The sequence below is a fragment of the Arvicanthis niloticus genome, chromosome 2 (genome assembly GCF_011762505.2).
Source record: "Arvicanthis niloticus isolate mArvNil1 chromosome 2, mArvNil1.pat.X, whole genome shotgun sequence".
NCBI lineage: Eukaryota > Metazoa > Chordata > Mammalia > Rodentia > Muridae > Arvicanthis > Arvicanthis niloticus.
In genome coordinates this window covers 52367132-52394279 of record NC_047659.1, presented here as the reverse complement: position 1 = coordinate 52394279, position 27148 = coordinate 52367132, and the positions used below count along the sequence as shown (strand labels likewise).

The 27148-nt window shown below is 39.1% G+C and overlaps 1 protein-coding gene across 1 annotated transcript in view; it reads left to right on the top strand.

Annotated features, from left to right (window-relative positions):
• The window catches only part of Ttn (titin), a 269037-nt gene that overhangs the window by 93484 nt on the left and 148405 nt on the right, over nucleotides 1–27148 (top strand). The window contains exons 86-126 of the mRNA XM_076928942.1: nucleotides 191–472; nucleotides 586–864; nucleotides 1339–1626; nucleotides 1723–2001; nucleotides 2121–2399; nucleotides 2486–2764; nucleotides 3530–3817; nucleotides 3959–4246; nucleotides 4710–5000; nucleotides 6693–6980; nucleotides 7524–7616; nucleotides 7717–8002; nucleotides 8947–9130; nucleotides 9753–9842; nucleotides 9945–10212; nucleotides 10333–10593; nucleotides 12414–12623; nucleotides 12829–12906; nucleotides 13005–13031; nucleotides 13428–13487; nucleotides 13705–13788; nucleotides 15498–15572; nucleotides 16482–16535; nucleotides 17139–17540; nucleotides 17960–18019; nucleotides 18403–18480; nucleotides 18650–18727; nucleotides 19323–19409; nucleotides 19655–19735; nucleotides 20831–20914; nucleotides 21275–21361; nucleotides 22827–22907; nucleotides 23123–23203; nucleotides 23339–23416; nucleotides 23585–23653; nucleotides 23899–24000; nucleotides 24424–24525; nucleotides 26272–26352; nucleotides 26523–26600; nucleotides 26820–26897; nucleotides 27060–27143. Coding sequence (XP_076785057.1) covers nucleotides 191–472; nucleotides 586–864; nucleotides 1339–1626; nucleotides 1723–2001; nucleotides 2121–2399; nucleotides 2486–2764; nucleotides 3530–3817; nucleotides 3959–4246; nucleotides 4710–5000; nucleotides 6693–6980; nucleotides 7524–7616; nucleotides 7717–8002; nucleotides 8947–9130; nucleotides 9753–9842; nucleotides 9945–10212; nucleotides 10333–10593; nucleotides 12414–12623; nucleotides 12829–12906; nucleotides 13005–13031; nucleotides 13428–13487; nucleotides 13705–13788; nucleotides 15498–15572; nucleotides 16482–16535; nucleotides 17139–17540; nucleotides 17960–18019; nucleotides 18403–18480; nucleotides 18650–18727; nucleotides 19323–19409; nucleotides 19655–19735; nucleotides 20831–20914; nucleotides 21275–21361; nucleotides 22827–22907; nucleotides 23123–23203; nucleotides 23339–23416; nucleotides 23585–23653; nucleotides 23899–24000; nucleotides 24424–24525; nucleotides 26272–26352; nucleotides 26523–26600; nucleotides 26820–26897; nucleotides 27060–27143 — 6402 coding nt within the window. The remainder of the gene's footprint in view (nucleotides 1–190; nucleotides 473–585; nucleotides 865–1338; nucleotides 1627–1722; nucleotides 2002–2120; nucleotides 2400–2485; nucleotides 2765–3529; nucleotides 3818–3958; nucleotides 4247–4709; nucleotides 5001–6692; nucleotides 6981–7523; nucleotides 7617–7716; nucleotides 8003–8946; nucleotides 9131–9752; nucleotides 9843–9944; nucleotides 10213–10332; nucleotides 10594–12413; nucleotides 12624–12828; nucleotides 12907–13004; nucleotides 13032–13427; nucleotides 13488–13704; nucleotides 13789–15497; nucleotides 15573–16481; nucleotides 16536–17138; nucleotides 17541–17959; nucleotides 18020–18402; nucleotides 18481–18649; nucleotides 18728–19322; nucleotides 19410–19654; nucleotides 19736–20830; nucleotides 20915–21274; nucleotides 21362–22826; nucleotides 22908–23122; nucleotides 23204–23338; nucleotides 23417–23584; nucleotides 23654–23898; nucleotides 24001–24423; nucleotides 24526–26271; nucleotides 26353–26522; nucleotides 26601–26819; nucleotides 26898–27059; nucleotides 27144–27148) is intronic.

The window sequence follows — 27148 nt, the reverse complement described above, 5'->3', positions numbered from 1 at the left end:
ATAAATATATTATATATTATCATATATCATATATGTATTTCTAACTACATTTCTATATATAGATAAATATATACATAACAATTATATATTATTGATAATGATACATTACCATGAAGATGATCTCTCATATTCATAATGTGAAATACTATCAGTTCTGTACATGCCCTGTCTCCTTGTTTCCTCTCCTCAGCACCACCACAATTTGTGAAGAAACTCAGCGACATTTCTACCATCATTGGCAAAGAAGTCCAGCTGCAGACAACAATTGAAGGCGCTGAGCCAATTTCAGTGGCGTGGTTTAAAGATAAAGGGGAAATTGTTAGAGAAAGTGACAACATATGGATTTCTTATTCTGAAAACGTCGCGACCCTCCAGTTTTCCAGAGCAGAACCAGCCAACGCTGGGAAATACACCTGCCAAATCAAAAATGATGCCGGGATGCAGGAGTGCAACGCCACGCTCTCAGTGCTTGGTTAGTAAGGAGGGTGTTCTCATGAATACAGGAGATGCACGCAAGTCTGTGTTTCCTTTAGTTTCTTTCTTCAGTTTTACTTAAAATGATGACGTGGTTTCCACCTCTTTCAGAGCCTGCTGCAATTGTGGAAAAGCCAGAATCTATTAAGGTGACCACAGGGGACACCTGTACCTTGGAGTGTACAGTATCTGGAACACCTGAGCTCAGTACCAAGTGGTTTAAGGATGGAAAGGAGCTCACGGGTGACAGCAAATATAAAATAAGCTTCTTCAACAAAGTGTCAGGCCTCAAAATCATCAATGTGGCACCTGGTGACAGTGGGGTGTACAGTTTTGAAGTGAAAAATCCTGTCGGCAAAGACAGCTGCACAGTCTCCATTCAAGTCTCAGGTTGGTGGCCTGTGTATTCATCTTTATGACAATGAAGGCCGTAATTGCCCTAAATAGGAGAGAATCTACATCTTCACAGTGCATCATGCATCTTACATCATTGGATGCAGTGGGGTCAGAGGCAGAGAACTTGGACAAATAGAAGGAAACCACCAAAGTTGCATCCCTTTCTTTGGGAAGAATCTCTAAGAGCATTATAGAAGTAAAACCTGTGCTTGGGTGGTGGGCAGGGGAAAAAGTGCTTTTCTAGAAAAGTCACCACAAAGGACTCATTACAACAAAAAAGAGCAGACCCTCTACAAAGCCAGCTTATACATACTTACTCGGGCTTTACCTTGCATCATCCCATAGGCAACACATGGGGAATTTTCAAAAGAGCCAGACAGATCTAAAGATGTCCCATGAAAGGGTCAATTCCCTCTGAGTCACTTTATAACTGACGCCCCTTGCTTTGTTTGTTCTTGTCCTTCTCAGATCGAATTATCCCTCCCTCATTCACAAGAAAACTGAAAGAGACAAATGGTCTGTCTGGCTCCTCCGTGGTGATGGAGTGCAAAGTGTACGGGTCACCCCCAATCTCTGTCCTCTGGTTCCATGACGGGAATGAGATCAGCAGTGGCCGGAAGTACCAGACCACACTGACAGACAACACCTGTGCCCTGACGGTGAACATGCTGGAGGAAGCTGATGCTGGCGACTACACATGCATAGCTAACAATGTGGCGGGCTCTGACGAGTGTAGTGCCCCTCTGACTGTGCGAGGTCAGTTCAAAACGCAGTAACATACAACCATACCACACACGGGACTGAGCCGTCAAAGTCTTTAAAATCTCCCCAACTTGTGCTTTCTTTATTTAGAGCCACCATCTTTCGTTCAGAAACCTGACCCGATGGATGTCTTAACTGGCAGTAATGTCACTTTCACAAGCATTGTCAAAGGAACACCTCCTTTCACGGTCAGCTGGTTCAAAGGTAGCAGTGAGCTTGTGCCTGGGGCCAGGTGCAACGTGTCTCTGCAGGACTCAGTGGCTGAACTGGAGCTGTTTGATGTGGACACATCCCAGAGCGGAGAATACACCTGCATAGTCAGTAACGAGGCTGGCAGGGCTTCCTGTACTACACATCTCTTTGTAAAAGGTTGGCTTGCCATTCAGTTTATACAACTGAATCTCACGTAGCTGTCAGATGTGCTGTGCCTGGGTCTGTGTGTATGTGTGTGTGTGTTTGATTTTGTTTTATCAATTTGTTCACACCAGCCCCAGCCATCTTTGTGAAGAGACTCAATGATTACAGCATAGAGAAAGGCAAACCCCTGATCCTAGAAGGGACCTTCTCTGGAACTCCTCCGATCTCTGTTACATGGAAGAAAAATGGCATAAATGCCACTGCTTCCCAACGGTGTAATATTACCACGACTGAAAACTCAGCGATCCTAGAAATCCCGAGCAGCACGGTGGAGGATTCAGGGCAATACAACTGCTACATTGAAAACGCTTCTGGCAAGGATTCCTGCTCGGCCCAGATCCTGATACTAGGTTTGTTCTGATTGCACATTCACAGCCTCATACCCAGGCAGTGGTCCCGACTGGTCCTTCATGGCTGCTTATCTCTTTTGCTGCAGAACCACCATATTTTGTCAAGCAGTTGGAGCCTGTGAAGGTCACGGTTGGTGACTCTGCCTCTCTACAATGCCAGCTTGCTGGAACTCCCGAAATTGGGGTCTCCTGGTATAAAGGGGATACAAAGCTGAGGCCCACTGCCACCTGCAAAATGCACTTTAAGAACAACGTTGCTACACTGGTTTTCACCCAGGTTGACAGCAACGACAGCGGAGAATATATCTGCAAGGCTGAAAACAGCGTGGGAGAAGTTTCTTCGTCAACTTTCCTAACTGTTCAAGGTGAGCACAATATTTTAAAAGCAAGTGAATCAATGCTTCTTTTGAAACCTTTAAAATACCCAATGAGGGCCTTCTTGAGGGGAAAATCAAAATGCTTTTTTTTTTTTTTTTTTTTTTTTTTTAGCTTAAGTAATTCCAGTTAGAGTTAGCAATTTACCTTTTTTTTTTCCTTTGAGTGATTGGTTTAGCTTGTTTTATTCTGGGGTTCTTACTATTTATCTTTCATTGGGTGAAACTCACTAGGTAGACCAGGTTGAACAGGTTGATCTCAAACTCATGAACCAGCCTTCTATTTCTGCCTCTGAGATTATAGGTGGTTTGGGCTGCCACATCTGGCCCCTCTCTTTTTATACTCTTTGTATACAGGGAAATGACCAAATGTTCACTTGGAAAGATCATGCTACCATTTACTTGTATAAAACTTAGAGAAATACAAGTGACTTATATTTTTAAATTCACCCCATACCCTGTCTAATTCAGGTTGCTAGAAGGTGATCTAACAAGCAGGAGTTTCTGCTGGGTGCCAGAGACAGGCCTTTAGCTGATCAACATTTTGTTGGCTTATGAGTCTTCTGTTTTGTTTTGCTTTGTACTTTCTACTAAACATTTTCTCCAAAAACTAACATGCTACTTTCCATCTCCAAGTTTGAGACCTCTTAATACCTCCCTCATATTTTTAAAGACATTTCCTGTAGATCGGCAGAATGGCTATGACTCAACTTAAGATATCCAGCTGCGTTCATTGCTTTAATCCTGTCCCTACAGAGCAAAAACTTCCGCCATCCTTTTCTCGACAACTAAGAGATGTGCAGGAGACTGTGGGGTTGCCAGTGGTCTTTGAATGTGCCGTAAGTGGGTCCGAGCCCATCTCAGTGTCTTGGTACAAAGATGGCAAACCGTTGAAAGACAGCCCAAATGTACAAACGTCATTTTTAGACAACACCGCCACTCTGAACATCTTTAAGACAGACAGGAGTCTCTCAGGCCAGTACTCTTGCACTGCTACAAACCCCATCGGCTCTGCTTCTTCAAGCGCCAAACTCATCCTCACAGGTTCGTGGATCCTTAGACGTCTGTTGCTATGATGGGAATTTTTGTAATCACATACAAAGTTTAAAAGAAAACATTGCTGTTTCTTCCATGGGATAGCCCAAGTCTGGAACCTGAAACCTTGTCCTTGTGATCTTTCTGTAGAGGGGAAGAATCCACCCTTCTTTGACATCCCTCTGGCTCCTGTGGATGCCGTGGTGGGAGAAAGTGCTGACTTGGAATGTCACGTGACGGGAACACAGCCCATCAAGGTCAGCTGGGCCAAGGACAAGAGAGAGATACGAAGTGGTGGAAACTACCAGATCAGCTATCTGGAAAACAGTGCTCACCTGACCATTGTCAAAGTGGACAAAGGTGACTCTGGACAGTACACCTGCTATGCTGTCAATGAAGTGGGGAAAGACTCCTGCACAGCCCAACTTAATATAAAAGGTAGAGTTTATTCTGCATGGGGTCCAATGGAGGGCAGTCATTTGAGAGTGTAACCTAACAGCCTTAATAACACCAGATCTCTTGTGATGGGTAGATTTCTAGGACGCATCTAAAAATAAGTAACATGAAAATGTTTACCAGGCAATAAGCTTGCATAAGGAAAAACTATGTCATTCAGTCTGTATTTCCTAGAAGCTGACATATCATCCTCAACCATGAGACCAAGTCTTTCTTCTTACAAATCCCTGGTTCTGTAAATGCCCATGAATCATTTCTATCAGCCATGTGGCAGAAAACAGCCAAGAATTAGCCGTGGGAAGAGGAGTCACTCAGGAGCATGACTTGCCATGCTGGATTTGACTAGTTATTCGTGATATTTAATTAAAACAGGACTACTCTTGAAAGCCTCATAGTAATAATGTACCTCTATATCCTTTTCATTTATCTTTTTAATTTTTTACAGAGCGCCTCATCCCACCAAGTTTCACTAAAAAACTATCTGAGACAGTAGAAGAGACAGAAGGGAATTCATTCAAGCTCGAAGGGCGTGTGGCAGGGTCCCAACCCATCACCATCGCTTGGTACAAAAATAATGTAGAGATCCACCCGACCTCCAACTGTGAGATCATGTTCAAGAACAACGCACTGCTGCTGCAAGTTAAGAGAGCCAGCATGGCCGATGCAGGCTTATATACCTGCAAGGCGACAAATGACGCAGGCTCTGCCCTGTGTACATCATCCATAGTCATCAAAGGTTAGTTGTCTTCAGAGCTCTGGCCTGGTATATTTTCCTTCACATACTACCATGTGCTTCTGAAATCTAGGCTAAGTTTGGTGCTAAGTATAGAGCTCCAAACAAAAATGTATATTATTTAATGGATTTCCATAATTCCACATGTTTGCTAAAAAAACATATTATTCATAATTTTGTTATGTGATCCCCACAAGGTAGATTTGACTTAATAAATGGACTCAGATGTCAGAGTTCCAAGTCATGTCCGCAAATTCTCTCACATAACTAGAATCCAAAGCCTTTTTGACAAGTGTGCGCAAGTGACAGGTATTTCAATGAAATTCGTTTATTTTGGGCATTTTTTTAAAAAAAATGATCACAGCATATTACACTTTAATTTGCTTATTCCCAGGTGCAATAAGAAACATTTCCTTTTGTTTATAAAGAATAATTTTTAATATATATTACTGTTATCCTTTGGCCTAAAATTGAATAGTAATACCATTCAAAATGGTAAAATTTGATCTAAAACCAGGATTTGTATAGAACAATATTATATATTATAAAAAGATATACTTGAACACAAAGCTCTTATTTTAGGGAAGCAGTCTCCATCATTTCAAATCTCCCGTACACGGTTTTCTAACTGTAATTACTTTAGGCAGATAAAAGTTTACAGATGGCCATGATTATTGCACGAGCCCACTTTCTGGGAAAGCATGCAATGGTCAGCACAGGGGAGCTGCTGGCCGCCTCAGAGTGTACTGGGTGAGCTAATATCATTAGTAGGTTACTACTGTAAACAGCTCAGTATTGCTGAGTTGTCTTGCCTACAAATTTGAAGATTATCATCTATATGATAAAACCAAAAGCATCTAGTTTCAATGCATACATGAAAAAGTCTGTTTTGAGTGGCAGCTTATCCTCACAATGGCTTTGCTGTCGGGTAGACACTTTCTATGGAACTCGGAGTCTACATTTATGTAGCGGTTGATTAAAGCAGTCGACAGCAGAGGTTGTAATCAGGGATGTTGACTTATTTTAGCTATAGTCTCAATTGCTGTGACAGAACATGACATCATGCATGTCCATTTGGTCAAGTCGCCCAAATCCTGTGTTTATTTTCACTTCAACACTGAGTTTTGACTCTTAATTTCTTTGGTCTAGATCTGGATTTTTTTATAGAGTAACTGTAGATGCATTTAAAAATCTAAAACTGTACATCAAAAATATCCACTAAGATTTGGGCGTCTCCATAACTCTGATGGTGGCTTTCTTCCACAGGCATTAATAATCATTACTGCTCTACGTGAGCAGAATGCCCTCATAAACTTTTAGCTTTTAAAGTTTGCTAAAAACGCTGCTGCCTGTAGTTTTAAAATAATCAACATCATGCTGCACTGCACAGACGTCGATAGCTCCATAGCAGCACCAGCGTAATCAGGACACAGATGCTGTGTTGGTTTGTGGACAGTTTGGCAGCTGTTCTTTGCTTGTTTTTAAATCTGTCTTTCTTTTTTTTTTTAACCCAACAAATGTTAACAACTGCTCAAAGAGGAACAGATTCTGACTTATAATTCCATCCACCACAGTGTCCACTATCACCTGTTGGGGGAAGCAATTGTGCCCTTTGTACATTTCTTTTGTGAAACATAATATATCCCTGTCTCTATGTTCTCTATCTTCCTCATGAAAATGCCTTTTCAATTCCAGAGCCTAAGAAGCCACCTGTGTTTGACCAGCACCTTACCCCAGTCACAGCCATCGAAGGTGACTTTGTGCAGCTCAGCTGCCATGTGCAGGGATCTGAGCCCATTCGGATCCAGTGGTTGAAAGCTGGTAGGGAGATAAAGCCTTCGGACAGATGCAGCTTCAGCTTCGCTAGCGGGACAGCCGTGCTGGAACTCAAGGAGACGGCTAAACCAGATTCAGGAGATTACGTGTGTAAAGCTTCCAACGTGGCTGGAAGTGACACTTCAAAGTGCAAAGTGACCATTAAAGGTACAGATACCAAGAAAGTGTGATGCACATGACAACAGAAACTGCCCATGGTGGTTAGCTAATTATAACTTAAATAAGAATGGAGTTAGAGGTGTTAGACATGGGTTATTTGCCTTTTGTAATATGTAGCCCTCATAGTGAAAGTAGCCAGTGATTTAATAGAAAGACTCTCAATACAAAGTATTTAAAGTTACCTAGAGTCAACAGCCTATTTCTTGAAACCCTCACAGCATGTCCACAAGGATATATTCAGTGTAGTTCCCAAAATGATGCTATGATGATGTGATGTGAAGCCTAGAAGAATTCTATACAATAAGGTCAGGTCTATAAATTCCAGACTGAATGCTAGTGATCCATTAGACTTCAACCTCCTTTAGCCGTCACTGGAATGACTGCCTCTGAAACCAATTTGTCAGTAATAACTCACAGCTAGTGAGTTTGGGGAGCATGCCCTAAAGCTCTTAAAGTTTGTTTTACACACCAGAATATGTATTACAATTTTCAAGTTTTTTAAACTAACAAACCATGGAAACTGTGTTTCAGAAAAACCAGCTGCGGCCCCAGCAGCCAAGAAAGCCGCTGTGGATGGAAAACTCTTCTTTGTGTCAGAGCCTCAGAGCATCCGAGTGGTGGAAAGTAAGTGTACAATAGCCTATCACGTGCTGTGGGTTCAATTTCCTGATCACCAATTCAGCAAGATTGATTTTTTAACACATTTATTTTCACCACTCCTTAGAAACCACGGCCACGTTTATTGCAAAAGTTGGAGGTGACCCGATCCCGAACGTGAAATGGACAAAAGGGAAGTGGAGACAACTGAACCAAGGGGGTCGAATTCTTATCCATCAGAAGGGTGACGAGTCGAAGCTGGAGATTCGTGACACCACAAAAACTGACTCGGGCTTATACCGCTGCGTTGCCTTTAACAAGCACGGGGAGATTGAAAGCAATGTCAACCTACAAGTGGACGAGAGAAAGAAGCAGGAGAAGATTGAAGGTGATCTTCGCGCGATGCTGAAAAAGTAAGTCTTGTCAGACCTGTGAAGAGGACTTCTTATTCACAGAGGGTCCTTCAGGAGCCGTGGACCTGCTACTGCAAGACTCACGGTGCTAGAGAACCTATATGGCTCATCAGTGGACGATGAGGTAGTCGATCATGTTCAGGTGGGATTTAGTGATGGGATTTGTTTCAGAATGATGATAAGAAACAGAGAATGAGATACATCTAGAAGCTTTTAAGCAAAAGGAAGTGCCTAAATACTGTGTGTCCAATCTGAAAGACTTGCTTTTAGGAAGGTTTTTTTTTTTTTTTTTTTTTTTTTTTTTTTTTTTTTTTTTTTTTTTTTTTTTTTTTTTTTTTTTTTTAATGCTACAGTTTCATACATCAGTTTAGGCATTTCTATAATCAATAATTTCAAAATAACTTGTGTTTCACCATAATTATTGAAGTATTGAATCGCTCAGCTTTTCACAGTTCTTTTAGATAATGTGATATTTAAATAAAGTTTTTAGTTGATATTTCATATAGCTATAATTAATTGAGCTCCTGTTTATAAGGTTAATGAACATGTTCCTATATTTTCTCCTCTCTTCAACTCACTGATCAGATTTCAACACTGTAAAACAATAATCCAATTTTAACCCATTCTATCACCAAACTGACTTATTGTTTGGTCAAAGTGGTAAAATTAGCATGTTAAATTCAGTTCTTAATAAAGAATTTATTTTTCTTAATTTATTTATAACTTTATGATATAAATTTATAAAATTTACTTATTTCTTAATGAAAATTTATTTCTTAATAAGGAGCATTAAACTGTTGCATAGTGAGGGAAAGATACTGAGAAAGACCATCTTGGGTCCTGACAGACAGCTCAAACTCCTAAGCAGAAGACAAATGATTGAACTTAACTTTTTTTTTTTTTTTCTTTTCTTTTCTTTTCTTTTCTTTTTTTTTTTTTTTTTGGACTCCAGCCCTAAAGAAAGGATCTGGTGAAGAAGAGGAAATTGATATCATGGAGCTTCTCAAAAATGTGGATCCTAAAGAATATGAGAAATATGCGCGCATGTACGGAATCACCGACTTCCGGGGCCTCCTTCAAGCATTTGAGCTGCTGAAACAGAGTCAGGAAGAAGAGACTCACAGACTGGTATGGCCCTCTGTCACAGCTGTATCCTAAGGGAAAATCCATATTTGAGACACCAAATGTCTTTCATATTAGCCAAATGCCTTGAATTCTCCAGACATTAAATTTCTAGAGATAATTTACTATAACCTAGCTATAAACCTTACTGTAACCTAACACACATCAAGAATGGAAGCCAGAGGGCTGGAGAGACATTTCAGTGGATAAGAGCATGTGCTGCTCTTCCAGGAAACCAGGATTCAATTCCCAGCACCCACATGGTAGCTCACAATTCTCTCCTAATCTGGATCCAGGGAGTCTGATGCCCTCTTCTGGTTCCTGCCAATACCATACTTATATGATGTGCATCACGCAGCCAAGCAAAACACAAACACACAGAGAGAGAGAGAGAGAGAGAGAGAGAGAGAGAGAGAGAGAGAGAGAGAGAAAAGAAAAATAAATCTTTAAAAAATGCCAATACACATAAATAAAAATAAATCTTCAAAAAGCACCAATAAACATAAATAAAAATAAATCTTTAAAAAACACCAATACATGTAGAAATTTAAGGAACGGAAGCCAAGCATAGTCATGTACCTGCTAATTCAAACTTTTGTTCTTAATGTATTCTTTTTCTCCCTCTCAGGAAATTGAGGAACTAGAGAAGTCAGAGAGAGATGAAAAGGAATTCGAGGAACTTGTTTCATTTATTCAGCAAAGGCTGACACAGACAGAGGTAAAATGAACTATGTTAATAATAAAATGTACAAACTTATCACTGGGGATTATAGGGAAGGAATGACTAACACTAACACGTGTTAATTCTTTCTTCTCCTAGCCTGTCACCTTGATCAAGGATATTGAAAATCAGACAGTTCTGAAAGACAATGATGCCATCTTTGAAATTGACATTAAGATTAATTATCCAGAAATCAAGCTCTCCTGGTACAAAGGGACTGAAAAGCTGGAGCCCAGTAACAAATATGAAATAAGCATTGATGGTGACCGGCACACGCTCAGAGTCAAAAACTGCCAGCTTAAAGATCAGGGCAATTATAGACTGGTCTGTGGGCCTCACATCGCTAGTGCGAAGCTAACTGTGATTGGTGAGTTTGAAACCATTTTAAAGCCTTATGAGAGTATTGTTGAGCACATCTGCATGGGATGCTGATGCTGAGCACATCTGCATAGGATGCTGAGCACTGTGTGTTCCTGTGTTGTCACAGAGCCAGCGTGGGAGCGGCATCTCCAGGACGTTACTTTGAAAGAAGGCCAGACTTGTACCATGACGTGTCAATTTTCTGTACCAAATGTGAAATCCGAGTGGTTCAGAAATGGCAGAATCCTCAAACCTCAAGGCAGAGTAAAAACAGAAGTGGAACACAAAGTCCACAAGCTGACCATTGCCGATGTCCGTGCAGAGGACCAGGGTCAGTATACCTGCAAGCACGAAGACCTCGAAACTTCAGCAGAGCTCAGAATCGAAGGTGGGTGAAAAGCTGGGCAGAGTTACTGGCGGAGCAGAGAGCATCAGCAAGTATAATGCAGGTCCCTGCAGTGTCACCCTCAAATCAACCCAAAGAGCTCATGTGTCCTCCCTCTCCCACACATACGACACACTTGTCCTTGTGCCAAAACTCATAGATGCAAAAGGAAAATATCCAACCAGACATGCATTTCTTTTAGACAAAAATAGGATTTTAATCCAGACTAACACATGATTTTTTTTTAATGGTTGTTTCTTCTTAAAAGCTAAAGTTTATAATTTTTATATTTATGTCTGTGGTTGCTAGAATAAAATCTTGGGAAAGAAAAGAAGTTGTAAATATAAATCTAAGGAACTGTGATTAGGAATTGCTACTTTCTGTGGGACTTTGACATTTGGGGGATGAAATTTTATAGATAAAATTAACAACGTACATGATAGGTAATGGCTTTAAAAAAAAAAATACTGATTTTCTTTAAAAATTCTATTCCTACTGTCTGAATCCCTGAAGTAAAATTTCTGACTCAATGAGCAATAATATAGAATTCTTTAATTGTTGCACTTTGGGGAACTAACCTTAAACTATCCAGGGAATTTTTTTTTTTTTTTTTTACTGTGTCTCATTATTTAATACCATTATAATTGTTAGAATTATATTAGTCTTATGTTCAGGGTATTTCATGTTTCTGAATTATTTTGCACTGAATATTAGTGCCTCATTTTTAAAGTTAAAAAATTTAAATAACTTCATATTGGGGTAAAGTTTTAAATGCTAATCATTTTAAAATAAGTAAATGTTTTAAATATATTCATCAATGACAAAGCTCACCGGAACAGCATTGCCTGCCAGATGCACACTGTTACACGTGTAGTCTCAGACTTCCACACAAGTGGAAGTCTGACAGGAGGTCTGCTCACTCCTGGTTCAGCTCCTAAAAGCACCTGCTGTCCCCAGGGGGATGGTGCTTTTATGTTTACCTGTCTGTGCTTAGAAAATGGGTTTCTGAAACTCTGGAGAGTCCTCTGAAATTTAGAATTGCAAATTTCCTGTTGAATTTGAAATCATTCCTCAGGGAAATCTTTATAGAAAAGAAAATTCTAGATTCTAAATAACCAAAAAATAATAATTTTCTTGAGATAAGAAAGGGTTTGCTAAAGAATTGAGTGTAGGGTTGTTTATGTGTACCTCATTACAAACCTTCTATTTCATGAACAGATTTTGAAATTTAATCTGACTTTGGGTTCAAATCTCCCTGTGGTATTTCCTTCATATGAATATTTTAAGGACTCCTGGGCATTTCTTACACTGTCCACTATCCAGTCTGTAGGAATGGCCCGAAGAATGGGACTAGTTTGGTTACTAATACAAGGATGTGTCACTATTGTTTTGCACTTGCATTCGGGTTTCCAATTCTTTTCTGTTATTTTGTAAGTGAATAAAAATAGAAGCCAAGCATGGTAACACATACTTGCAATCCCGGGCATCTGGAAGGCTGGGGCAAAAAAGATAAAGTTTGAGATCAGCCTGCAAATCTTAGCTATACTTCATCTCAAAAAAAAAAAAAATTAAAGTACAGGGGTGGCATAGCACTTCTTTGTGAGGCCCAAGTTCAACAGTAATGCCCTCCCAAAATGCTAACTGCACGGGTTTGGTGGTGCACATGTTCACCCTATAATTCCAGCACTTGAAAGACCAAGGTAGTGGGGACACATAATGAAACCCCAGCTCAACCACCAAGAGCTTTAAATATCTGAGAGAAATCACATCAGTAGAGATCTCTGTCTATGCAGTCTAACTTTGCATCCTTTGTATTCAAACAGCTGAACCAATTCAGTTTACAAAGCGCATACAGAACATTGTGGTGAGCGAGCATCAATCTGCTACTTTCGAGTGTGAAGTGTCCTTTGATGATGCCATAGTTACCTGGTACAAAGGACCAACAGAGCTGACGGAGAGCCAGAAATACAACTTTAGAAATGATGGCCGCTGCCATTACATGACAATCCACAATGTGACCCCAGATGATGAAGGTAATTGCATGGACAGTTTGCCAGTGAATATGTAATATAATCCTTACCTGCAACTGTCTTTTGATATTTCTATCTTTATGCTTACATTCTACAATCCTTTGTGACGTACTTTATAACAAGAAGAAAAGACAGGTAGAAGTAAGCACTTTATGTTTAACTGAAGAAGTGCATTAGGAAGCTAACATAGGATGATTATTCTCTCCAGGTGTCTACTCAGTTATTGCTCGGCTGGAGCCCAGAGGTGAAGCGAGAAGCACAGCAGAACTGTACTTAACAACCAAAGGTGAGGGCGGGTCGCGTGGAGGACACGCTATAATCGTAAAGGCAAGCATCTTGCCCAGACAGTTATACATATAAAAACACTCTCTTTTTCTTTTACAGAAATAAAACTTGAGATGAAGCCTCCTGGTATGTCATTATTACTTATAATAATATAACTATTATTATTTAATTTTTTGCTTACAGCAAGTTGAGTGTAGTTTTATAAATACAGAAACCTAATTAAAATGCACGAGGTTACCATTTCTCTTTTCGCTAAAATGCTATTGGGCAAAATAATTTCAAGCCAAATAATATTATGCTTAATGAATTTGGGGAAATGGACATGGTGAGGTTGTTATTAGGAGCACACAAAAAATGTGAATACAGAATTAAGCAAGGTCTCCTAAGCAGTGAACTGTGTGCCACGTATGTTATGTCATGAATATCATCCTGTCTGCATGCCTGATGGGGCTGTTGGGAGTAGACCAAACAATGCACATGTGTTATCAGCTCCCCAGTCTTATCACTATATGTTTCTTCCAGATATTCCCGATTCCAGAGTTCCCATCCCAACCATGCCGATCAGAGCAGTCCCACCGGAAGGTAAGACCCTAGCCCTAGCATCTGGGTATAGAGAAGTAAGATTCTACTTCATTGTCTCCACTGTGAAACCAGAAGAAGCATGCAGTTAATGCTGTAAATAGATACTGGTATCAGTTGTTCCGATTAAGCCCTTGAATTAATAAACAAAATGCATGGGATGTCTCATAAAACAGGAAATTAAAACATGATGCTGATACGTATTTCTTTTTCTTCCCAGAAATCCCTCCTGCGGTTGCTCCTTCCATCCCTCTTTTGCTGCCATTACCTGAAGAGAAGAAGCCACCAGCAAAACGAATTGAAGGTATTACACTTAACTGAAGTGGTAAACCTTAGAATTCCACTGTCTGGCCTTGAAAATGTGACTTCGTATCGCTCGTGCTCCCTCTTGTGGTCAAGAAGTTGAACTGACTTAAAAAATGTTATTCCTGCTACAAGGTTTGAAATTCTGAAAATTATCAGATTAACCCAAATGTTATGTTTACTTTTAAAATACTGCCAAAGAATCAGTTAGATATAAGGTAAAAATAAATTTATTTTAATGCCCCTAACTATTATGCCTAACAGTTAATACGATAATAATAAAACCAGTTTGTGGGGGCAGCTTATGGAATTATACCATATTAGTTGAGAAGCAAACTGAAAATTGTGGTTTGTTTTCTCTTCAATTATACATCTAACTACTCTTTGCAAGATAATATTTATGCAAAAATATAGCTGAGAATACCTTTGGCATGTTTGACTGGGTCTTCTGAGGGGATTTGTTTGTGTTTTATTATGTTAAGTAAGGAATGAGGTAACTAATAAAGAGATTTAAACTAGGCAGCAAAGTTCCCAGCTCAGAAGGCAGAGACAGGACATTCACCACAGACACAAGGCCCGTAAGACAAGCCAGATGGAACCATATAGTAAGACCCTGTCTCAGAAGCAAAACGAAACAGACAAGCCCTTAAACATACAAGGAATTGACCATCTCAAATGCTAAACATTTACGTAGCTGTAAGGTACTATTTGCACCCTGAAGCTGTAAAATCCAGACAGCAGGTTGCCTGAGACTCCCTGGGGCTACAAATTCAAAGTTGCTAGGAAAATTCTCTGGCATAGTCAGAAAACATCTACTGGTGAAAGCCATGTTTTCCTATAACCTGGTCACTACCACTATAATAACATCATGGGAATGACATCTGTGTCCCTTAATGCCTGCAGCAATTGATATTAAAATGTTTGGTCTATTTTTCAGCCAGTTCCAAAGAGATTCAGTATTTTTCATCCAATTTTGTGGCTAATACACCTTCAATAAAAGAAAGAAACATGTTGGTAATTTATGTGAGCATACTTGAATATATTTCATCTACTTGTGACACAGAGAGGAATAATCAAAAATTATAAATTAGATTCCATAATGTTTCTGTGGTCAGAAGCAGTCATTTCTCTTTATAAAAAAAAAAAAAAAAAAAAAAAAAAAAAAAAGGCATTGTCCTTTAAATGGAAATGTCAGCATGACTGCTGGTATTCATTGCAAAACGTGAGGGTTTAAATCAGATTTTTAAAATTGCAGGGTGTTCCCTGTTCATAAATGCTAACAGCCATAGGCAACACGGTTCAGAGCCATGATCAATAAATACCCCCTTGCAGCAGCAGCCGTACCCCACACGTATGACATGGGTTGGACTTTAATTCTCCAATTCCATTTGCTGTTCCCTGACAATTTTGATCTCCACACCCAAATGAAACACAGAGGAGAGGGCATACCTGCTCTCCTCCTGATCTTCTGATAATGCTAACTCTTGTCCATCATACAATCAGTGGACATATAAAACCACAGTATATATTCTACCAAATAGATCTAAAATATCTCTCTCTCTCTCTCTCTCTCTCTCTCTCTCTCTCTCTCTCTCTCTCTCTCTCTCATGTTTTAGCACAAGATTTTTCTGAAGCAAGTATCTCACTATAAAGTTTATTTTGTTCTCATCATGAAGACATTTACTTATATCTGACTTTTTTTCTTTTTAGTGACCAAAAAGGGTGTAAAGAAAGACACCAAAAAAGTTGTCGCAAAGCCCAAAGAAGAGGCACCACCACCACCAGGTACTATAATAAACTTTAAAAGTCAAATAAAAGTTTAGTTAAGATAAGGCTTTAAGGTTTTCACTATGGAAACCTAGGAATTTAAGAGACAGGGAGGGCAAGAGTTGGAGTCACGAGGTGGGGAATCCCCTCATTGCCCTCATCCTCGTGGATTTCCATCTTCCCGAGTCCATGCCTGCTCTGGCATCTGATGGCACAAACAGAAAATGTTTGCTGTCTACAGCTGATGACTTGAAGGAGGCCTTCAAATCAAGGCCCCACTGCTCTTCCTGACCAAGTCCTCCCAGAAGGAGTTCAGTGGTTAGTGCTACATGCTACTGCTGTAGGCCAACTCAGGATCCTTCTTGGGTTTCTTGTCTTACCATTTGAAGACAGAAAATGGCACTGTTAGAAGAAATGTAATATATCTTGGAGGGGTTATGGAAGACATTTAAATGACTAATGTAAAAACCAGCTCTAACCCTCTTGACACAGAAGGAAAGCACTAGCAACCTCCCACCCAGAGGCCAACACAGGCGCAGACACTGACCATCACATGGGCTTTCCTGAGTGGTCGTTTTGAAAGCACAGGTGTTTGGTGAACTTTAAAGTTAATAACTGAAAAGAGCAAAGTGTGAGCATTGAGCAGTAGACCCTTTACACATTTCTTTGCTATTTTTTCTACATCTGAATTCTTTCAAGTCAGCCTAAACTGAAATGAAACCCCAGCCTCCAGGTAGTTTGTTACCCAGACTTGTCATAGCAACTCATATTAGCTTGGTTTGGAAATGATGGGGGCTCTATGCTACTCCTGTAAGGGATGCTACATGAGTAACAAACCATTATGCAAAGGACCACGATGGTGCTCTAGATTGGTAGACATTAAACAACACAGTCTAAATGTAAACATGCACTTTGTGTTTTTTGAAGTTCCAGAAGTTGCCAAGAAGCCTCCACCTCCTACTCCCATGATTCCAGCAAAAGGTAAGTAAAAAAGGAATTATTAGCATTTTATAATGTACTCCTGAAGTTTGCATGTATTCTCTTTATTGTTTTTAAATATTGGGTTTCCAGGTTATTGTAAAAATTTCAAGTTCCCTCGGCCATTGTGAGAGAGGCTGGAAACAATGGCTATTTCTAGTGTTCCTCCCGGGGAAAGGGAGCCCCAGATGGAAAGGGAAGAACCCCTTCTAAACTTAACATTATAATCCATAAAGTATTAAAGATTTATAAGTAATATTGATCTCATACCTTCTGGGGAGTTGCTAGGAGCTCTCCAAACTGGAGTTCACATAACATGATGGAAGGTATAACAATGTGAAGCTATCTATTCAATCTATACTTTTGACACTAGAAGAAAACCCTCAAATCAAGAGCAAAGAGCATTTTGATACTGTCATGTTGCCTAGTTAATAAAATAGAACCCATACAAAGCAAACCATAAGTGATTATCAGCCTAATACTACAGCATCTGTGGTGCTTAGTACTGAACGACTGTGGGTTTTCCCTTGGATAAAGCTTTCTCCAATGGGTGCAATTAATATGATTTCTCCTTCTCTTCCTCCCCCCACTACTCTTGTCTTTCAGCATCTGAAATTATTGATGTGTCCTCTAAGGCTGAAGAGGTAAAAATAACAACCATTACCAGAAAGAAAGAGATCCATAAAGAAAAAGAGGCCGTGTATGAACGAGAGGAAGCAGTCTACGAAAAGAAAGTTCACATAGAGCCTTGGGAAGAGCCCTATGAGGAGCTGGAAATGGAACCATACACAGAGCCATATGAAGAACCGTATTATGAAGAACCAGATGAAGACTATGAAGAGATCAAGGTGGAACCTAGAAAGCAAGTCCACGAGGAATGGGAGGAAGACTTTGAAGAAGGACAGGAATACTATGAGAGGGAAGAGGGTTACGATGAAGGGGAAGAAGAATGGGAAGAGATTTACCATGAAAGAGAAATAATTCAGGTTCAGAAGGAGGTTCATGAAGGTATGCATCCACTGGGTGGTCATTCTTCCTCTACACCTCAGTTTTGCTCCTTTTGATGTTATTACTTTATGTACGATGGGCCTGAAAGAGAAGATGATCATTTTGGTTTCTCCAAGGCTATGGATCTTAAATCCATTGATCTCTAGAGTAGACATCATCTCTAAGTGAGATGATGCTATCTCATTGCAGGTTGAACCACTTAACCCCAGTACTAAGGCTACATCCCAGGTGCCATGATACTTAATTTTGTCATGAAATTTTGCATTAGAGTTATGTTGGTCACACCCTCCCCAACATGAAGAATTCCTTACACAATACTAAATTACTCTTAGCTTTTTATCATCTTCAACAAACACAGCCTATCCTATTAGAATCGACTGATGTAAGCATCTTTGTTTATCTTGTTTTTTTTATTAAAGAATTACATGAGAAGAAAATCCCAGCCAAAGTGCCTGAAAAGAAAGTACCACCTCCCAAAGGTATGTTTTTAGAATCATTTAAATAAGTCAGAGTATTCCTGTCCTTATCATGGCTTGTTTGGCAAGGATGACTGAATCAACAGTTAAATCCAATAGGCACAACTTCTTCTCTGAGGTTATTGTATCTATGAATTTTCTCTTGAGAATTTATATCTACTCGAAATAGCAAAAAAAAATTAAGATAAAAGAATGTTACAGTAAAATTAAAGTAAACATAAACAGTTCCAGGAACTTGTGCTTAAGGTCAAAAACACCAAACCTGCCTGTCTCTAAAAGTGTTATGTATATCTGTATACATATTTACATACATATGTGTACAGAGCAAGAGAGAGGATTTTAATAGAAATTCTAAAAGTACTGCAATTTCTTTAAAATATTTGCAGTTGTAAAGAAGCCAGTAGTTGAAAAAGTTGAAAAGACTACTCGGAGAATGGAGGAAGAAAAAGTTCAAGTCACCAAAGGTATCGATACCATTTAAAGAATCTTCTAGTAACATGTACATAAGTCATCTGCTCTCTGATATATGCTCACCATGTTATTTATATAATTATCCAAGCTGACATACTTTTGATATTTTGTGCTATGAAATATCTTTCACAAATACAAATATATTTGTACATATTTTTAAAGTACCCGAAGTTTCCAAGAAGATTGTTCCACAAAAACCTTCCCGGACTCCGGTGCAGGAGGAAATAATTGAAGTGAAAGGTATACATCTTTATTTAAAGCTACAAGCTCCAATTATTGTAGTCTATGCATCTGGATACCTGAACATACATTGCTAAATTATCCAAAAGCACCATGAATACTTTTCAGTTTGTGTAGTACACATTTTATTTTGGATTATACCTATGTATAATTCAATAACTTTATTTTTGCTTTTGGTCTTGCTTAGAAATGACTTTCTTTTTAATTTAAGGAAGGTTTTGTGTTTAACGAGTAATCTTCTAACTTTACCATGCAGTGTATTACATTGCATGTAATATTTTCCACTCTTTAATTTGTATAAATTAATCCTAATATATTTGGGGAAGTGGTGCATTGTATGTGAAGAAGTTGTGGCTATTTGATTCTCATTTAATTGTACTTGATAGGAGACTGCATGGTCATGTGTCCAGAGAGAGCAAAACACGATTTGTTTTCTACTTGAAACTAGATTTGTTCTTAATCTATCATACTAACCCACTCAATCTGTGTCTAAAGATTTGCATATTGTATATCATCATGTGGTATACTGTCTGTGTCGCATCTGATGTCCTGTCCTAGAAAAGGAAATACTAACATGGCAATGCTCTTTTTAAAGTACCAGCTGTGCACACAAAGAAGATGGTTATCTCTGAAGAAAAGATGTTCTTTGCTTCTCACACAGAGGAGGAGGTGTCTGTCACAGGTATATGGAAGTTTTGAATTTGAGAGCTGAAGACACAGTTTCAGAGCAAAAACCAGAGTTTCTCAGTTCCCTTCTTGCTTATTGTGTGATGACGTAGGTTTTTCTGTCTCTTTGTATTCCTCTGTTATCGTTTCCCTTTCATGTCTGTTGCCTTTAATTATTTTTTTGTTTGGTATTCTTAGTAAATTATAGTTGCCATACACAACATGATCTATCAGTAATTAAGATGTGTATTTTCTTAAAAGTCCCCGAGGTGCAAAAGAAAACTGTCACTGAAGAGAAAATTCACGTTGCGGTTTCCAAAAAGATTGAACCAACACCCAAAGGTATCAGTAAACTCATTCTATGTTTAAAATGTTTTCAGGCAAAATTCAGTATTTAACTACACTGACGCTAAGTATCAGAACTAGTCACACAGTTGACTGGATGGACAAAGAACTCACTGGAGAGAAATTAGAATGACCATAAAAGCACAGGGGTAAAGCACACAAGGCTTCACTCCCTCTCTCTGCACTTCAATCTGGTGACATATGTATTTGGAGATAAGATGTGAAGAAGCCCCTCACACCAGCTTACCAAAGGCTCATTTAAAATGTGAAGAATCTTCTCAGTTAGGAGTTAAGTACACCAGAAGTATTAAAAACTCAGCCTTGTAAATTTATCATTTAAGTAAATTATATTAGAAATTCATTAATACTCAAAACTTCTGGCTTTTCTGCATTTTATTACTCCCTCTGTTTCTGGGGTTGTCTGCAGCTGCTTTTGTGCAGCAAGGATGCAGTAGGATGATTGCCTACTGGCCAAATCTTTCTAACTCAGAACTGTAGAGTACTAGTCAGACTGTCAGCAGGTGTGTTAGTATTTACCCCATCACTGAAATGGAAAGATACAGTAACCACTGGGCAAGGTCATGCACATCTTTAATCCCAATGGTAAGGAGCAGGGGCAGGCAGATCTCTGTGAGTTTGAGGCTAACCTGGTGTGCATAAGCAAATTCCAGACCAGTTGGACCTCCTAGTAAGACCCTGTATGGAAGGAAGGAAGAAAGGAGGAAGGAAGGGAGGGAGGGAAGGAGGGAAAGCTGTAGACTCTACACCAAAGTCATATCCTCTTTCCCCAGGCAAATTTAAAAAACACTTAATATCACCTAATTGTTCTCATACAAATGATTTTAAACAAAGCATTAAAGTGGAGTTCTTCCACTATTTCCATTATAGAAACCCATTCCATTAAAATGACAATCACAGTTGTCCCTTTTCTACTTGGCCATTCAGCCATCTCCACAAATCTTGGTTTCTGAAATACAATTTTCTTGTATCCAGCTGGCAAAAAGGAGGAACATCTACTCTTTGTTCCTATCTTATAAGAATACATGTGTTATCAAGATGAGCAGTTTCTCAAATAGTTCATTTCTTTTAAAGTCCCTGAACCACCTAAAAAACCAGTTGCAGAAGAAGTGGTCCCTGTTCCCATTCCTAAGAAGGTGGAACCCCCAGCAGCCAAAGGTAGAATTTCTTGGGTTCTGTCGTTTTTTGGATCTTTTGTATGTGAGACCTATGTAATGGCAACATGTCATCAGTAAACAATCTCTCATATGTTTAACTCCCCATCTATCCATTTAATGAACTTGTGGTAACACATGTTAATAACAGCTTTACATGCCAGACCATCCAAACTGCGTATTTGTCTACCTCGTGTCATGTGTGTGATGTCTGCCTGCTATTGATGTACTAAGCATTCCGTTTAGCACACTAAACTACTTTTTAATTCTTAAGCTCTTAATGAGGAGTTGTGCTTTCCTATAATCTTAAGTGTCTCAGAAGACTGTAACATTCAACACTGTTTCAACAATGTTATCTTTAAAGTTCCTGAGGTTCCCAAGAAACCTGTGCCAGAGGAGAAAAAGCCAGTTCCTATTCCCAAGAAGAAAGAGCCAGCTGCTCCTCCAAAAGGTATCCAAAACTCCTGGTAGAGACAGCTGTCACCCCAGGGGCCAGCTCTGCTTTGCATAGTCTTCATTTGTACTGTGTTGTCCTTGTCTCTCATCTCTTCAGCATGTTCCTCATGTTTAAAACGTGTGTCAACTTTGGGGATATAACCCTTGTTAAATATTATTTCTTGTTCTGAACATTCCTTAGGCAGTGCCAAAAAAGTGTACTAAAAAGTAATTATGTCAAACCTTAAATGTTTAATACCATCCTTGAGAAGAATTTGTGGAACATCTTTTACAGACATGTTTATACAACCAAACATCTCTTTCATACTCATGTGTCTTTTTCAATAAGACATTGTCATGTGTCCATGATGAGGAGATCGAGGGGAGGCTGTGTTAATGGGAGAGTGAATGTAGCAAGTCTTCAGTAGGGTAGAACAGAGTTTTGACATTTATTTTCCTGTGTGTCTTGGAATTCTTTAAAGCTACTATAAATACTTGGGAGTGTATTCTAAATGACAGAATTTCTTACAGAAAAACACCTGTGTATACACATACGTAACATTTTATGATATAAAGGTCCCTACAGCCATTGGCATACTGTCCTACTGAGGGACCTGTTCTAGAGGGTATCATACATTTTGGTTATACTTTAGGCAACCAGAAACAGAACCTCAGAATGCCATAGCAGGGGACAGCTACATGGGTATGACTATTCTACAGCGTTATTTAGAAAGGTCATAAGGCGTCATGATTTATCCCTCTTTCAAAACAATGTATGAAGAAACCTTTTCCCTACATGCTCTACACATACTCTCCATTATTGGTATAATCTTCAGCTGATTTGTTTGCATCAAATCATTCTGAAGAGGGTGAAGAGCAAACTTAGTAAAACGCTGGCCTTGACCATTTATGTTCGATACTTGGAAATCATGTACCTGTCTTAAATAGAATAAATAAAAGACTATAGTGGAATACTTGTACCCCAGAACACTTGAGGGTAGGAGAGTAGAGACAACTGACCTTCTTTGGAGCTCACTAGTCAGTGAATATAGCCTACATGGCAAGGTCCAGGCCAGTGAAGGATGGTGTGTTGAAGGAAAACAGCGAGTGCACAGCACATGAGAAATAACATCCAAGGTTATTTTTACCCTCCCAAAACATACATATACATAACATGCACCAATATACACATGTACACATATACACAAAAAAATCATACTAACATATAGGAATAAATTTTATAAACTACAGGAATTAATTCTATATACACTTCTGTCACATAACACATTTCAATCTTTTAAATGCTTCTAAAACATTGTATGTGACAGTTACTATTCTCTGACTTTAATGTGGAATCTTTCTACTTATACCAATGAACAGTCTATAACATTAATGCACTGTGTTTTGCTTTGGAGATGTGCCTCTGTTCATTCACAGGAATGAAACATGCCCACACTGACCTGCTATTTTAAAACTTTAAGTCCCAGAAGCTCCAAAGAAACCTGCTCCTGAAGAAAAGATTCCTGTTCCTGTGAAAAAGAAGGAAGCCCCTCCAGCTAAAGGTATGGTTAGTTGCTTAATAAAGGACCCCAGTTTTAATGTCTCCAGTGCAAAACATTGTTTGTTTATCTGTTAACTAGTCTGTTTAATTCAAAGTGGGTGTGTTATGATCAGTGACAACACAACCAAAGTGTTTACCTGTCTAGGCTCTTTCAAAATAATTATAGATTAGCTACTTTGAAAAATATAAACCCAATTCTACAAATGTCTTTTCAAGTTCCTGAAGTACAGAAGAAAGTTGTCACAGAAGAAAAAATAACCATCATTACTCAAAGAGAGGAGTCCCCACCACCAGCAGGTACCCCATTGCATCTCCATAACTGTGTCTTTCCTCCAAGCTTCTTTAATGGCATGTCTTTCTTTGTGGGCCTGCCTGTTCTATGTTCATTTGCCTATAAGATTTTTAAAATATATATAAATGTTATTCTTCAAGTACCAGAAATACCAAAGAAGAAAGTTCCCGAAGAAAAAAGACCTGTTCCTAGGAAAGAGGAAGTCCCCCCACCAAAAGGTATTGCCAACTGTCTTACAAAAGCTATCTTTTACAATGTTATGCTTCAAGGCAAAGATGATTTGTGAGCTTTGTGGTGCGTGAAGAGCGTGGGGGGCAAGCTCTGTGCTGGGCTTCGGTGGGAGAGCATCAGAGCTCTAACGGTGCATAACGTTTCTTAAATGCCAGTGCCACCTAAGAAACCTGTTCCTGAGGAGGTTGTACCAGTTCCCATCCCTAAGAAAGCTCCTCCCCGAGGTAGGATTGGTCTCAATCTTCTAAAGAAATCTTTTAGTGCGTGAGTTCTTGCTACATTGGTTTAGTGTGTTCCCTCTTTGTCTCACTCCTGAGAGACTTTCTTGTGTGTGTCCTTGGGATGTGTAATGTCTTCATCCACTTTGCTAATGAAAGTGGCAGAGTGCAACGCTTTCCCAAACTCTAGGGAGAAGGGGGATTGGTGTCATTATTGATTTTTAAGCTTCAACTTTGATGCTTTCTTAAAGCTGAAGTTTCTAAGAAAACTGTTGTAGAAGAGGAGAGATTTGCTGCTGAAGAAAAACTATCGGTGGCAGTTCCTCAGAGAGTGGAACTCATGCGGCATGAAGGTATATAACCGGAAGGGAGGCAGGCGGCATCTGTGAGCACATCCCTTGGAGGACTCTCTCCTCTAGGATGTAAATGTTTTCGTGAGAACTTGTTTTCATCCTCTTGGTTTTGGAATACATCTGCCTGCTGTAGCCTTCTGGAACTATCTTTTGTGTCTACTTTGATCTTGAGTCATTCTTATAAAGTGGATGCACTGTTGAAAAGGAATCGTTTTAATTTGGACGCTCTGGGGCATAATTCAAGTATTTCTCTTGGTCTTGAGCTTTGGTCTCCTCTTGTCTCTTTCCCTCTTGTAGTTAGATAAGTCACATGTCCTAAGCAGATAGAAGAATCTTCATCTATCCGTAGTGAACACATGGCCACGGGGATGTATTCTTGCCCACTGAGCTTAAACCACATCTTATCTTTTAACCCATCTACAGAGGAGGAATGGACTTACTCTGAGGAAGAGGAAAGAGTGTCTGTTTCGGTGTATAGGGAAGAAGAAAGAGAGGAGGAGGAAGCAGAGATCACAGAATATGAAGGTAATGGCAGAAATAAGTGAGGGATGATTGCTGTGGGGATAATAATGAAAGTCATCCAAGAGGCATGACACGGGCCTTAGTACAGGTATCTTTTAAATCAAAATAAAAGATGCAAGAGCATTCATTACATAAGAGTAAACACCCTATGAAGTTCTTTTCCTTCTCTTCTTTAGCTATTCAGAGGTAATGGCTTTAACCGAAGGGAGTGGGCATCCTCATGGGGTTATCTCCTTTTATAAGGACTTGGCTCCAGTGTGGTAGGCTGCTAGACACTTCACCTTGGTTATCTGGTATATACATGCTATTTCTCAAACCATGTTTTCCGCAACACACAAACAGGAGTGGACCATCCAGTTCCTAATTCACTTATTCACTTTTTAAAAAGAAACAAGAAAATAGATAATATAGTAACTTCCAAAAGTCAAAGGCATATTTGTCAAAAACCGAAGGATCTTTCCTCTAGTCCATATATAACAAAAATAATCACGTAGCATCTGCAATTGGGCAGACATGTCCGGATGTTCCATCAGCTATAAAGACAATTCTCTGATGCGTTTAACAATTGAAACAGTAAATTTCATCTTGTTGTGATTCACTTTTGATCAAATAAAATACTACTAGGTTCCCTATGAAAATCCCACAGTCTAGCTAATGCTGTATATCCAAAGGAACACTCCTGATAAGGGACAAGGGTAGCTCTGTTTTAAAGGAAAATGGGTATGGTCTTTACCAACATAACTCCCTCCCTGATGTTGAGTAGATTTTGAATACCCCAGTTGTTCTCAAGTACATCTAACTCTGTCTAATAAATGGGGACTCTTCATATTCCCTTTTTTCACTTGGAAGAAAACACCACATAAAATCCAATATTTACAAACTTAGTAAAATAATCTAGAATGCAAAGGATAGGCCATGATTCCCAAACAAACCTAATGGTTCAGCTGCATTTCCTAGAATAGACCACAAAAGTGGGCCTAGTTAGGAAGCTGGTAGATTTGAAGTCTATTCTTCCTAGAAATGTTTGGGGAATCATGTCTCCTCTCATAGGTCTGGAACCATTTCAGTTTTTGATACAAGATGCTATATAGACTCTTGGTGCTTCAAACTCAAGCAAGGAAGAGCAAGATGCTCAGGGATTCTTGTGTCTGCATTAAGCTGAAAAGATGGCAGGACCTGAAGCTTCTTTGCATTTTAGGCAGCACTGTTGTTTTGAATTGGCATTTTCTATAATCATTCTGCAGTAAACTTTATACACACAGGCTCAAAAAACGTCATATAAAGTCTCCCGTCTTTTCTATCACAGCTACCCCACAAAACTGGAGAGCAAGGGCATGAACTATCTTGCTTTTTACTTTTAAGTTTATGTTTCTGCCTTTCTGCCTTCAAACCTAGAGTGTTAGGTTTAAAAGAAAACAGACAGACAAACAAACTCCTAGCTTCAAATCCTGTGCTGTTTGTTTAGTCACTTGAACTTGTTTTTTGTCATGTCCATGCCCTGTTATTCCCGTGAACTGTCGCCTTACTGTCTCTGTGATATACAATAAATTAGTGAAGCTAGTACTCTTTATTATGGTATTAGCTCGGATTCAGATATTCTTCAGGTATTCTAAATAGAAACAATCAGGGATTTAGCAAATGATAAAGTTTGGCAATGTTGATTATTGTTTTTAAGTGATAAAATTATGGTTAAAACTAAATGTGAAAAATGTCCACATTTTTTCTTCTTTGAATTCGATGTCCTTAAAGTATTGGAAGAGCCGGAGGAATATGTTGTGGAAGAAAAGATGCACTTTATCTCTAAGAAAGTGGAAGTTGAACCAGCCAAAGGTATACCAGCTCTTAAATATTTTATCCATACATTTGTTATGCTCTCCTATATATAATTTACCATCCATATTACAAATAATAAATAACATGAGTAATAAAAAAGGTCTCTTACATATTTATTGGAAAAAACTGTACATTTTCTACAAGTATATATTTATAATCTTTTCAAGTGCCTGAGAAGCATGAGAAGAAAATTATACCAAAACCAAAAGTCCCTGCTAAAATTGAGGAGCCTCCACCCACTAAAGGTATAGTCTCTCTTACAGATGCGCAATTCTGTCTGTCTTGACATGTCTGGTGACATCTGTATGCATCATTAAGGTTTTGTCAGAATTTGTACAAACACTTTGTTAGTATAGTCATTCATGTTGGTGTGTGCGTGAGATCTTTACAAAGAGGGTATTGTGGCCCCCAAATAATGACACTTTCTAAAAGAATACAAACCAATATTCTTAATATTTTCAAAGTTCCTGAACCACCAAAGAAAATCGTACCAGAGAAGAAAGTTCCTGCACCAGCTCCTAAAAAAGTGCCACCAGCCAAAGGTATATTGGGGTCCACTTTACCCTTAGGTGACACCTCATTCCCTGTCTTGATAGTAAATTAATGCACTCTTCAGATCTTTATCACATTGGGAAGAAAGTAACTATGCATAGGTTTGGCACTCTTTGCACCATGTTTGACCACACTGCCTGATGTTTTCAAAGCACCTGAAGAACCAAAGAAACCAGTTCCAGAAAAGAGAGTTCCTGCAGAAGTAGTTGAGATAGAAGAACCTCCCTCAACCAAAGGTAAA